Source organism: Pelobates fuscus, chromosome 4, assembly GCF_036172605.1.
Source record: "Pelobates fuscus isolate aPelFus1 chromosome 4, aPelFus1.pri, whole genome shotgun sequence".
Lineage (NCBI taxonomy): Eukaryota > Metazoa > Chordata > Amphibia > Anura > Pelobatidae > Pelobates > Pelobates fuscus.
Window position 1 is genome coordinate 229,273,224 of NC_086320.1, and position 14,420 is coordinate 229,287,643.

A 14,420-nucleotide genomic window follows, 5' to 3' on the forward strand; every position below is an offset into this window, starting at 1 on the left:
CCGGAAAGTGTCGCCGCTGCCAGCCTCGGGGGGCCCTGAGGTGGCCAGATGGCCAGCTCCTGGGCCCCCCAGGACAAGAGGCTGGGGCGGATTTTTTTGCTGCACCCCAGAAAGTGCCGCCCAAGGCAAATGCCTTGTCAGCCTCACTGTAAATATACCCCTGATCCTGGCCATGCTAAGGCTGACCTGCATCAACATCAAACTGGCACCTCGCCACACACCCCTTCTGGACTGTCTGTGGTGTTCCAGGTCCTCATCCTGGAGGCTCCCTAACACCACTGGGTATGTGCGTTGCTGCCGCAAATAGCAACAGCATACCTAGTGGAACACATAAAAGGAGGATGCATCTTTTGATACCTTCTGTGATGTTTTACTACTGAATGTCATCACAAGCCTGCGTTTTTTACTATGCACTGCTAAGAATAAAGAATGTATAAAAAAAAAAAAAAAAACAGATACTCTATTTACTTTTACCTGATATATAGAATAAAAACTAAATGGAAAACACAGATTAGGAAAATGTGGAATACTTAAACTTCTAAAAATGCACTTCTAAAGATAATTTTTTAGTTTTTTCATACACGTAACAACATTGAATTTTGTAATTCTGATGTGCGCTAATGGAGAATAAAATCAACTTTGGGTTCAGCTACATTTCATAAACACAGCAGTATACCCCAATTGTAGGTTTTTGGATTTTTTTTGACAGATGGATAACTGATCTTCTGTTAAGTAAAATTGGAGACAATCTCGTCCTGTGCCTCTAAATTTGTAATTTAATTTAAAAAAAAAAAGATGAACAATATTATACACCTATTCAAGCATAAATGTATATACGATAAATACAATAACATACCATTAAGCCATTTTGAATTATACTGAGCTGTGCGTAAGGGTGGAAGGCCTCCAAGACTACGATAAATTGCCGGATCCCTTCCTGGAAAGTCCATTGCAGTTGCTGCATATAATTCTCCATTCGAAGTAAGCAATGCTGTTGAATTGTGTTGGGGACTATAAGGGCAGCGTGCCATACCACTGATCTGATCATGTATTTCTGTAAGATTGCTGAGCTGTAAGAGGAACAAAAAAAATATTTCAATATATATATGCTAAACATGTATACCGCTATAGCGTTAGGAATACAAACATGTATATGCAAACATGTATACCCTAGAGTGTTATTCTAGCTGTTTATTTTACCTCTCTCCCCAATGTTTAAAATAAAACATTTTCTGTACGTTTCATTCCTGGCTCCTTTGTGATCATTATAGCCGTTGATCTCAGCCAATCCAATGATTCCCCATACGGGAGCATTAGGAAGCTAGTGTTGTGAAGGAAATGTTGTGCTGCACCAATCAAATGCTGCTTTATGAATAGTATATGATCTATAAGCGAGTTTGACTCAGGCATAGCAGAGGAAGTGCCTCTAGCGGCTGTCTTTCTGGCAACCACTAGAGGTGTGTTCATCCTGCAATGTAATCATTGCAGTTCATACAGAACTGCAATATTTTAGCAGTGTAAAATGGTAATGGGTTGCACCCAGACCACTTCATTGAGAAGAAGTGGTAGGGTGCCTTTAGTATACTTTTAACAAAAATGCTGTCACTAACATGAGATTTTGGGTCCTTTTAATCATTTAACAGTTTAACCAACAGGTATGGAAAGAGGCTTCAGATCTGCATAATCCCACCATGTTCATTTTAGTTTCCTATAATAAACATGGGTCAGAGTTCACACTTCAGAATGCTACATCAGGCCAATCCATCCCAAAATGCTCTATCTGAACAATAAGCTACAAACAGCACTCCAGAGTACTTTACAAAGTCAAGTTATTGTAATTGTTGTAATTGTTTTATTTCCCACATATTAGCTTGTAAAACTTTCAGTAATAGAACATACACTCACTACATAACTTGCTCCAATATGGATGGGTGAAAACATAAGGTGCATCCACATATTTCATATTAGAACATACTTTGACAATTCTTCTCTAAGATTTTCAGCAAGTTTCACTCAGGTTTTACTGAAGATTTTAAAAGCTCATATGTGAAGAAGAATTGAGACAGATTAATGAATCACTTGGCTTTGCACATTGAAAAAATACTTACTGATCTAAATATAAAAATCAACTAAATAAGAATTTCAGATAACTGTCACATTTTTTTAAATTTACATTCCACCACACACTGCCAAATGGTGGTGGTACATGGTGATTATGCCCCATCCATTATTTTACATGCCTCATCCCTATTGGCTGCTCAGTCCCAAATTTTAAATATCAGCATAACTTTAAAACCTTCCTTTTTTGTTTTACTTTTTTAATGTGGTGGCAGGCTAGCAAGTGCTGCCAGCCGACATATAGTTAACCCTCATTGCCGAGGGTTTTTAACTATTTGCCTGCTAACACTGTCAGGTGGCAAATAGTACCTCATATTATCAATTTACTTGCAAAAAAAAAAAACAAGTGAACAATAATTTGTAAATGCATTCAGTTCAAATTTTTTTCAATATCAGTTCTTTGTGAATATTCCAAATCCTAAACGTTGTATAAAGTTTGTATGTAAAATCACTGGTTTTAATCTGGACACCTAATTCATCTGGTCCTCAGATTCTTCAGATATGCTCGGGTTGACCGAATTCCAACCGTATTTGGCTTAAGTAGCTATGAGAATTGCCATTGCAGTTGGGATTTTATTTTCACCGGTGTATAATGAATAACCGTTCAATAGGCAAAATATGCCTGACATGGAAAAAAGAAGACTTGTGTCTTCAGAGGTTAAGCATGTTTTCAATAGTTGAGGTATAAAAATGTATGAAAGCATTAATTTAAAGTGATATACCGTTCTATTTGTGCATATGGGTGTGAATGCATTTGTCCCACAAGTAAACAGATGATCTCCACTGACAAGCAAGACTCGGATATAATTTTGACATTCATCCTGCAAAAGAAAAAATGAATAATGCATTATTTCAGGTTCTTCAAACATAATAGCAGATACTACATTCCTCAAATGTAATGTTAGATTTATTGATAAGATAGAAAATAGAATCAATATATTGAGTATCACATAACAGAAATTACAAATTACATTGCATAATATAATGTATGTCTTTATGTAATGTCTTTATTTCTATATTTGTATATATACACACACACACACACAATAAAGGATAGAGTAGATAGAGAGTATGATAGATTAAAGAATCGATTAAAACATAGTTAGAGCTAGTTTTCTACAAGAGTTGTGTTATGCCGTCAATATTGTTATTTCATAACACAACTGCATACACTCAGTTTAGCCAGCTTCACTAATTCAGGAGTTGGCTTCTGGTATTTCACAAATGACTTTTACAATATTACTGAGAAATTTTTTAAAAGACAACTATCACAGCATTTTCACTCAAATGTTTTTTACATTTAAATAAACTCTTTTGTGTTAGAAATACAAAGATATATTCCTAATACTAATGTGTTCCTCAGCCCCAGCGATGTAAAATAACCCTTTATTTACTTACGTGATTCTAGAGTCAATGTCCATTGGCGCTGGGTCATGATCCACCTCCTTTGATGTCATCCAATGAATGGGGACCTAATGTGCATGCACGTCACATGCATTAGATCTTCCACATAGGAAAGCATTGCCTCAGTGCTTCCTGTGTGGTTTTCTCTGATGCTGGACATCGTGAGGATGTACAGCATCATTTCCCATAGTCAAACTCAGTGAAACTCCAGAGTTTGGGTGCCTATAGTGTTATTTTAACATTTTTTTGTGTGCAGATGCAACACAAAGAGAGCTCTTCCTCACATGCTGCAATCACACTGCACAGAGTGATCACAGAGATAAAATAGGAGATTCCTCTTCTTATGTTAGTACTGACATCCGCAGAGGGTGTCACATTCCGTTCCTGGCTGCGGATCATTCTGGTAATGGCTTCTGGTATCCAGTACTCCTTTTGCTATTCTTGTTTAATATTTCTTGGTTTTTGGTTTTCTATTCTGTGTCTGGTTTTCTTTATGCTGGGATTTCTGGGTTCATTCCTATAGTTCGTCCCTGGATTTCCCAGTCTCCAGGTTTCCTTTAAATGTTTGTTTTATTTGCCACACCCTTATGTTTCCAGCTTTCATTATGTGTTAGAGTTCCTGCAGGCAGCGGCTCAAAGCTTCTGTCCTTTCTTGCAGGTAAGTGCTATATATGTGTTCTTAATCTGTGGTTGTTTTAGCATACATTAGGCAGTGTAGGACCTGCCAGATATGGGGTACATTGGCGTTGTTGGCAGGCTTATGCAATGTATGATCATATAGTGTGACTAAATCCCCATGATTTACATATATAGAACTTAGTTATGTTTCCTCTTGTTTTGCCTATTATATCTTGTCGTGTCTTAGTTTGTATATACCTGTCCATGTTCAGTCCTGTCCAGTCATGCCCATGTTTAGTTAATGTTCCCTTATGTATTGTGTCATGTTCTGGGTTTAGCTTCCTATCCTTCTCTGGTTCTGGGTTCTACTAGTTATGTCTTGTTTTCATGTTTGGTGCCTGTTCTAGCTTTGTCTTGTTTCTAGTACTGGATACACCCTTGCTGCAGAGCCCCCCTATTCAGCTCCTGGGAGGTCTGCTTATTTCCTAGCTCCTAGTTCCTTGGATCCGCAGAAGCTGAATCAGGGTTCTGGTTGTGGCTGCACAAACGCTGGTGCTCAACACCAGGGGGCGTGCGGTTACCCTGCACCAGACCCTGCTAATCCACCTCCACGCTGAAGACTCCCACATCATCAGGCATTATGGGTCCAGGTCCATGCGCCGCCACCTAGACACTGTGTCTGGGTTCCGGGCACTGGACCGCCACCCTGACAGAGGGAATGCATTGAGAAGTGGAATTAGTGGGTGGTATTAGGTCTGGGATTATAGGTAGCGTTATTGGGTAGATTATGGGTAGGGTTACGGTTGGATTATGGGTAGGGTTATGGTTGGATTAGAGGTTGGATTATGGGTAGGATCATGGGTAGGAAAAGGGGCTAGATAATTTTGTTAGATTAAGGGATGGATTTGGGAACAGAAAGGGGGAAGGATTAGCAGCATGATTAGGGGAAAATGTATACATGTGGGGTATCATTGGACAGTTGCAGAATACAAATGTGGGATGTTTGCAGTAGTGGGACATGCATGGTCTTTGAATGTTCCCAAAATAAAACATGGAAAACAACACAAAGAATTAACTAATTTGACCTTGGTTTGTGCTAAAATGGTTAGCTCAAAAGTGTCAAAATACATATACTTTAAAACCACAATTCACTCCTTACAGGATTTGTTTTATAAATTCTAAAAATGTATTGGAACCCAAGAAATATTAGGCATTTTAAGAATCAGGACTAATTAGTATATACTTGGTGTGGAGAAAGTATTAGATGTAAAGCTAAGAAACATTTTTTTTTTATTTCCATTAAATATTGCGTTATATATACATATAGGGTGTCAAAAGAAAGTCATCTTTGGGGGCGGGGCCTGACAGCCAAGATGGCCAGTCGTGCTTTCTGAGAGCTCCTACAATAGACGGCACAAAAACACCAATCTTGCACGAACTACTGGTGCCAACACCAAACGGAGCCCAGAGAACGACACAGGACCACAAGGGGCACACAATGATCCCTGACCCACGTCGAAATCACTTGAACATGCCTGAACCGGCCACGAGGCCTACTTCGGAGCGGAGCCTGCACCTTTAGGGGAGACGGACGATCCTCTGACACAAGCAAGCAAACACTCAGCATGACCCTGCAACCCCCCCTCTGGACCGGTGGGGGACATCCCGGTCCTCGCTGGGGGCGACTACCCCCGCACTACAGCCTGACACACAACGGCTTCGGAAAGCACCTGGGATTGAGGCGAGGATGATGCCCAAGCAACCCGGAGAGAGCACAAGAGAGCCAAACACGATCCTCACTGATCAAGCTGACTACACAGCAAGGCTAAATAAAATCTTTGCGGCATTCTGGCGCAGGCTGGCACGGCGCCTACACATCCCAGCCGAAATCAAGCGTGACAATCACTCCTCACCGCAACCACGAGGTGGGCACAAAATGGCTGGCGCAAAGCGAGCACAACAGAGCATACGTTCCTGTCCACCCATACAAGCCCGCCTGCAATCTCGCTTAACCACTCGGAGTAACAAGTCTCCTTCTGGGCAGGGGAGCATACCGGAACGAAATCCGACCCACCGTCCACATACCCACTGGAGCATCGGGAGAACGAGGCTCCGGAGGGCCCACGGTCCCCCCACGTATGGGAAAGGGACCCGAGGACACAGGGAAGTGCTCTCCGCTACAACCCGGGCAGGAGGATCCGAGCAGGTACAGCCCCTTCATGACAGCCGGTCGGGACGGAACCGACCGAGGAGTCCCCGCAATACATCCACAGCACCCTGGAGAACACTCACCCAAGAGACTGTACTACTCTGCAAGCAGTCGACCATAACAGCTCCCAGCCAGACACCTGCATCACCTGCAACACCCACGCACAAGCGGGGCATCGGCTAAACGGGCCATACTGGTGAGGCTCCAACGCGAGGAAAGGGCAGGTCGGGGGACTGACACGCGAGCCATGCATACTCGCAAGCCGGGACTTTCTCCTGCAGACACCGCTGACCAGGTCTTGCCTAGTATGCACCCCTCAGAAGCACCTAAACTAATGCTACCTTACGTAAGTTTATATTTTAGGTTTGCATACATTACATGTTTAGTTGATGACAATATGTCGCTGATTTAATGCCATGCCTACAAGGAACCGTGTTCACACTTTCAGCCAGCTAGGCAGGGTAATGACTGACCTAATTGCACATTAGAATTAAAGCTTGTTGATAGACCGAAGCAGGGTGACTATACCGTAACCCGATTCAGTGGATGGGCGGTGCTAGCCTGCACTCAGAATGTTTATGTACCTATAGTATGTTGTTAGCCTATGTTTTCCATGCCTAATAGCCTAAACACCTACAGTAAAAAGCATCTAGACATGGCTATGTAATCTTAAGGATATAACTGTTCAAACCTGTTCATAGCTTAAATACACTACTGATAATAATGCTTAAAGAACATATCTCCTAATGCTGATACTTGTATGTCGAATCACTAGACTGACTTACCACATTTTAAAAATGCTAAAAAATGTGCTTACACTCCATTGCCACATATGTAGAAGCATGTGATATTGCTGTGATTATGCTTGCTGTTGTGGCAACGTATATCATCTTGTCAAACCATGCACAACAAAAAAAAAAAAAGTCATCTTTATACTTTAACCCCTTAAGGACACATGACGTGTGTGACATGTCATGATTCCCTTTTATTCCAGAAGTTTGGTCCTTAAGGGGTTAAAATTCTATATAATATGTATGGGTGCATTTAAAAAGAAAGGGGGACATTTTGGTAGAATGAACACATGGCAAAAGTACCAAAAAAAAGCCTTGGTCACAAACGCATCACATCACAAAAATGCCTTGGTACTGAAGGGGTTAAATAAACTTGGATATATTTGTATTACCATTCAGTCAAAACAAATACGCAATGCCAATATAAAATGAGTAGGATGTGACATTTAACTAAGAGTGCCTTCATTTCAAACAATGGTCATGATGAAGTCAGTTGGATTGGAGCCATGACAACCATGTAGACTTGGCACCCACATACTTTATTCTTTTCTAAAACATCAAATACTTGAAATTTTTAAAATTGTAGTGGCATGTGACATAATTTAAAAAATATATATATATTTTAAGAATGTGTAAATGCACAGGCCATCAGTAACTCTGTTCCCAAATTCTGATTCCTACTTATTTGTAAGAACAAAACAGTGCAAGACCAAATGGATAATGATTTAAAAAGTTTGTTATAGGTAATTATCCTCTTGCAGACATTAATCTAATCAATCTATTCTTTTGTCAGTCGCAAAAATAATTCATTTGATTATACATCATGATATGATGTTGATCCTGAAGAAAGTCCAGTATATGGACTGAAACGTTTATCATTTTTTAACATGACCCAACAAAGAAAGGATTTAAAGAAAGACAGTGAGTGATTCTGACTACAAACATATCCTGGTGTGTGTGTGTGTGTATGTATGTATGTATGTATGTGTGTGTGTGTGTGTGTGTGTGTGTATATATATATATATATATATATATATATATATATATATATATATATATATATATATATATATATATATATATATATATATATATATATATATATATATATATATATATATATATATATATATATATAATTTGTATTTTGTTCTCTTTCTACCACTTATTGCTTCCTAGTACTTTTTCAAGTGTACTGCATGTATTCAATAAAAACAGATGCACCGATGCATCTTTTTAAGCTGAATTTTTCTAGTGGTTTCTAAATCCGTCTGTGTAATGTATATTGATTTAGATTTGAAATAATCAAGATATAAACAAGAGTGTGTATGCCTGTCTACTCATTTGCCTATTTCACCTTTAAAGTATAATGCAGTTAGCTGTCATATATTGAAACATGTAACATTTAAAATAAAATTGATTTTTTTTTTTAAATTGGATTATTAAAAATACTGATATGCTACTAATAGCATTTAATAATATGGAAGAAATGTGTTTCATATTCAAATGCCAATCATAATATTAAATACACACGTGCCACATTCATCATTGTTTGTTTAAAATGAACCAGAGTTTTTTGACCTTTCCAGTTCTCAGACGTTGTTTCAAGCAATATATTTTTGTGTATTCATGGTAGAAGTTAATTAATTTCTATATTTAGGAAAACTGTGAAATAAAAGTGTTTTATTTCTTTTATGACAGCTATTGAAGTTGTCCATCATATTAGCTGTCATTGGTATACCATGAATGAACCCTTTTTGATATAATTCTACAAATACCTTAAACATTTGCTCCGTAAATCAATTCTGTAAATTTCATCTATAGGTGAAAACCATAACACGCTCTTTGATAAAACATGGACTCACCAGAGAGATACACCAGAGAGATATATTTATTAAAGTCACTGAATCAGCATATTCCAGGTTTTGCAACTGAAAGCGTAATCATTCATGAGAAGAAACTTTATATCGACATACTCGCATGTCTTTATTATGTATGAATTTGGCAATTTAATTATTTTCTTTCCCACAGCCCAGTAAAGTGATTGACAAGAAACAAGGAAAAGCATTGTATTTAAGCTTTGTGGTTATCTTTCTGCCACACTATATTGCATAACAGTTTTATGAATTAGCATTTATGACAAGAGCAATCAGAAAAGAGAAAAAATATTTGTATTCTGTTAAATCTATTGCATGAAGCCATTCTAAGAGAACTTTTAACTCTTTGTGAACTGTCTGGCTTGCTTGGCTCAAACAAGTCTGTCTCGTAATGAAGATGAAATAATTTAGCAGATTGGGATGATGACTGACAGTCAGGTACTCTGATGGATTTAGTGGCTACAGAAGTGTCAACTTTATAGTTCGAACCTTGATACATATTCAGTAGTGAAAGTTTTGTATTATGAAATTGATACATAATGATCACTATAGGGTCAGGAATACAAACATGTATTCCTGACCCTATAGTGTTTAAACCACTATCTAGCCCCCCTGGGCCCCCCATGCCTCCATTAATATAGTAAAAATCTTACTGTATTCAAGCCTGAAGCTGTAACTCTGCATCACTAGGCTGTAATGTAAACACTGCATTTTCTCTGAAAAGACAGTGTTTACAGCAAAAATCCTGAAGGTAATGATTCTACTCACCAGAACAAATTCAATAAGCTGTAGTTGTTCTGGTGACTATAGTGTCCCTTTAGCCCCTTAAGGACCAAACTTCTGGAATAAAAGGGAATCATGACATGTTACACATGTCATGTGTCCTTAAGGGGTTAATATGGTTAGCAAGGTAGTTTATGCAATCTATAATCTGTATCTTTTCTTTAAATAATTGGAATCAAAATGCCCCTTGAGCAAACAACATCAGCTTCAAAGGAAATTGAAAAATGAACCAGAAATTATACAATGGCAACAATGTAACACCTATCATGGAGGTCATCAAAGAGTGGGCAAAATATAAGAGAAATATGTTTTGCATGTTATCTGGTCACTTTAAATAGCAGCAAACATTGCATGGATAGGTTAAAGGACCACTATAGGCACCCAGACCACTTCAGCTTAATGAAGTGGTCTGGGTGCCTGGTCCAGCTAGGGTTAACCCTTTTTTTTTTTTTTTATAAACATAGCAGTTTCAGAGAAACTGCGATGTTTACAATGAGGGTTAATCCAGCCTCTAGAGCCTCTAGTGGCTGTCTCATTGACAGTCGCTAGAGGCGCTTGCGTGCTTCTCACTGTGAAAATCACAGTGAGAAGATGCCAGCGTCCATAGGAAAGCATTGTAAATGCTTTCCTATCAGACTGGCTGGCTGCGCGCGGCTCCTGCCGCGCATGCGCATTCAGCCGATGACGTCGCTAGGAAGAAGGAGAGGAGGAGGAAAGCTCCCCACCCGGCGCTGGAGAAAGGTAAGATTTTAACCCCTTCCTCTCTCCAGAGCCCGGCGGGAGGGGGACCCTGAGGGTGGAGGCACCCTCAGGGCACTATAGTGCCAGGAAAACGAGTATGTTTTCCTGGCACTATAGTGGTCCTTTAATTGGACACCATGGAACATACTGATAGGAGTAAAGATGAGTTGTTTAGGTACCCGTTATTCTAGAATTGAAAATGTATCATGCATTATGTATTGCAAAATGGAATTGTAATTTGTATAACAATGACAACTATAAGGAATATCCAGCACAATATATTGCACAGGAATATATCTGAAGATATAAGGGAATAATATGCTTACTTGTAATTTTGAATATGTTGGTTGATTCATTTTTTTTAAAATGCAGACTAATTGTTTTGAAATTTGTTCCCCAAACTAATCTATTGAACATTAATCACGACCCTGCATTATTTACACAGTTAAAACCATGAAATTGAGTCAGCTGCCAAAATGTAAATGGCTTTTGTGGTTTAGCAGTGTTGTTGCATCCATTAGAGAATGAGTAAGATCAAAAAGTTTAGCTCACATGAGATCAGAACCTTAATAGATTGGATGCTCTAACGGTTTAGGAACAATGAAAATTTCATATGGTGCGTTGATAATATAAGTAGAAGGAGCACGGTTATATTTCAAATTTTACTCATTTTAAAAGATGGAAAGAGATTATTAGAATACTTTGTAAACACTAGATTAACTCAGACACATAAATAATGTTCCTGGGAATAGTTGGTCACAAAGCAAATCAGCTGCTCTTAAATCATTTCCTCCTCATTAAATATGTATAAGGATTTTGTCTGTAGAAAAACACTCACAAAATATGCTATGATATGCATTCGACTTCTTCCAGTTATGTGTGTTAACACTAAAGAGGTCATCCATACACAGATTCATTATTCAACAAATTTGTACCCACTGCCAAAGTAATGTCTTACAGACTGTTTACTAATGTAACTGCTGCTTTTATTGTTATGTTTTACAGTTTATCCTACTATCTAATGTAACCTATATAATACGGAATTGCATAAATTATTGTCAGGTTTGGCTTATTCATTTTTTTTATTATTCTTTATTTTTGCTCTGCAGAGTAATACAAAGATGCCTGCAATGCCACGACAGCAGCAACAATCTTTTACATATAAACAAAAGAAAAGAAAATCTCAATTAAGTGGTTTGTGTACAGTGGCCCTTTCCTTTTACCCATACTATGTTTACTTTGCAGGGTAAATCCATCTCTAATGGCTGTCTTCCTGATAGTCACTAGAGGTGGTTCCACTGCACTGACCATGTAAAACTCTATCATGTGACACTGAAGCTCATGGGAAAGCACTGAATTTTGTCCTATGCTATAACTTGGCTGTATGAGCGGCACTCGCCACACATGCACATCAGGTCTCTAATGCTCCTCTATATGGACTACATCTTCCATAATCTCTGGACACAAAATGAATTAAAAGTTAAAATTAGATCTATTTAAAAGGAAAATAGAACTGTTTCCATTACTGCAGTTAATGAACGCATGATGTTAACAGATGATCAAAAAAAATTGGTCCTGAAGTGTCATACTTTAAAGAATTTTAAAAAATATACTCAGTTTGCGTGCCAAATTTAAATTGCTTTGTGAGTCCCCACTTGATCATCTGCTGCTTGTCATCCTTGGTATGCCTACAGACTCCCACTTTTTAACCCATTCCTTCCTGGCACACTTTTTTCCCCTTGTTTTTTTTATACTGTAAGTCTTTCCTTGCCCCTCTCCTCTATTAATTCTAGAGCTTTCAGTAGTCTGATTTTTGTGGGGTTTTTTCCTTTTGATTTTATATTTTGCTTTACCACTTAATTTAGGTTGGTGTTATTTATTATTATAATATTTAATTTTATTTTCAATCTTTATTCAACCCATTTGTTTAAGGCAGTTTTATATTTGGTCTGCATATACAACAAATGTTATATTTTTTTTTTAATATTTTTTCCACTTTGTTAAATGTAACTATTGCACTTGTACGTTTGTATGTTTAATGCATTATATTTAGCAAGGGTACGCAACCTTTAGCACTTTGGATGTTGTGGACTACATTTCCCACAATGCTCTTACAACCATAATACTGTCAAACCTTCAGGGGAGATATATTCCACAAGATCATATGAAGCTAATTTCACCTGACTGTATATATGTACAGTCTTACTGGAAGCTCTAAATATTGTAATTGCATTTTTTTTTCTTCACATAAACCATCAATTTACTACACTATACAGTGTCTCTTTTTGCTTTGTTCTCGTTTCATATTTGGCAAATTCCTGAGGACCAACCTAGGTGCTGCTCCCTCCATCTGTATACATCCATTCTCTGACTAGGACAAGAGAGATTTTTCTAGCTGCCTTCAGTTACCTGTATCACTAGCGCTATAAACTTATCCCCTTATTTTATAAAACAACATGTTTTCAACAAAAAATAGACAGAAACTAGGCTATTCAAAGGAACACTGTGGCACACTACAATTAAAATTAAAAAAAAGGGACAGAGCTGCTTTAACTTTACTTATTTTCTAGAGTTTTCAATGCTTTGTGTATATTTCCCTATACCTCTAAGTCAGTGGTTCCCAATTTTTTTTTTCACTTGAGTACTCCTTGGCAGCCCATTTACATCAATTGTACCATTTGTATTTATAAAATTTTTATTAATATAGTTGTTGTTATATAAAATTAAAAATGTATTTCGCTGTCCTGCTTTTCCTGTGCCCCAGGCCTCCCCTGCTCTACACCTGCCCCATGTTTCACCTGCTCCTCCTCTTCCACAAGCTCGCTCTGCTCTTCCTCTGGGCCCAGGCTTCCCCTTGCTTCTCCTCTGCTTCAGGTTCCCCATACTCTTCCTCCTCAGCCCAAGGCTATCCTTGCTTCTCCTCTGCCCAAGGCTCTCCTCACTTCTCCTCTGCCCCAGGCTTTCTGTACTTCTCCTCTGCCTCGGGCTCCCCTGACCTCCTCTGCCTCGGGCTCCCCTGACCTCCTCTGCCTCGGGCTCCCCTGACCTCCTCTGCCTCGGGCTCCCCTGACCTCCTCTGCCTCGGGCTCCCCTGACCTCCTCTGCCTCGGGCTCCCCTGACCTCCTCTGCCTCGGGCTCCCCTGACCTCCTCTGCCTCGGGCTCCCCTGACCTCCTCTGCCTCGGGCTCCCCTGACCTCCTCTGCCTCGGGCTCCCCTGACCTCCTCTGCCTCGGGCTCCCCTGACCTCCTCTGCCTCGGGCTCCCCTGACCTCCTCTGCCTCGGGCTCCCCTGACCTCCTCTGCCTCGGGCTCCCCTGACCTCCTCTGCCTCGGGCTCCCCTGACCTCCTCTGCCTCGGGCTCCCCTGACCTCCTCTGCCTCGGGCTCCCCTGACCTCCTCTGCCTCGGGCTCCCCTGACCTCCTCTGCCTCGGGCTCCCCTGACCTCCTCTGCCTCGGGCTCCCCTGACCTCCTCTGCCTCGGGCTCCCCTGACCTCCTCTGCCTCGGGCTCCCCTGACCTCCTCTGCCTCGGGCTCCTCTGCCTCGGGCTCCCCTGACCTCCTCTGCCTCGGGCTCCCCTGCCTCGGGCTCCCCTGATCTTCGTTGGATTAGGCGCTCACTATATGGTCTAGGATTATATGGCAGCAGTAACCAATACAAGGAACCCCAACCTTGTAGTGAATAGATGTAAGAAAAAAGCAAAGGAAACCGCGCCCTCAATATATAAATATGTAAAAATATATGTAAATATACGTACACAAAGGTAGTAGTAAATAGTCTTCTTATACAATTGACCTCAAAGAAAACATAAAACATAAAACAATAATAGTGTAGTATGTCGAGTATGGTGGGTGGATAAGTAGTGGTAAGTAATCC

General features: G+C 39.7%; 1 protein-coding gene across 1 annotated transcript in view; it reads right to left on the bottom strand.

Moving 5' to 3' along the window:
• SEMA5A (semaphorin 5A) overlaps window positions 1-14,420 on the bottom strand; it is a 503,768-nt gene that overhangs the window by 177,860 nt on the left and 311,488 nt on the right. The window contains exons 7-8 of the mRNA XM_063451928.1: window positions 2,841-2,939; window positions 857-1,070 (exon numbers count right to left, since the gene is read on the bottom strand). Coding sequence (XP_063307998.1) covers window positions 857-1,070; window positions 2,841-2,939 — 313 coding nt within the window. The remainder of the gene's footprint in view (window positions 1-856; window positions 1,071-2,840; window positions 2,940-14,420) is intronic.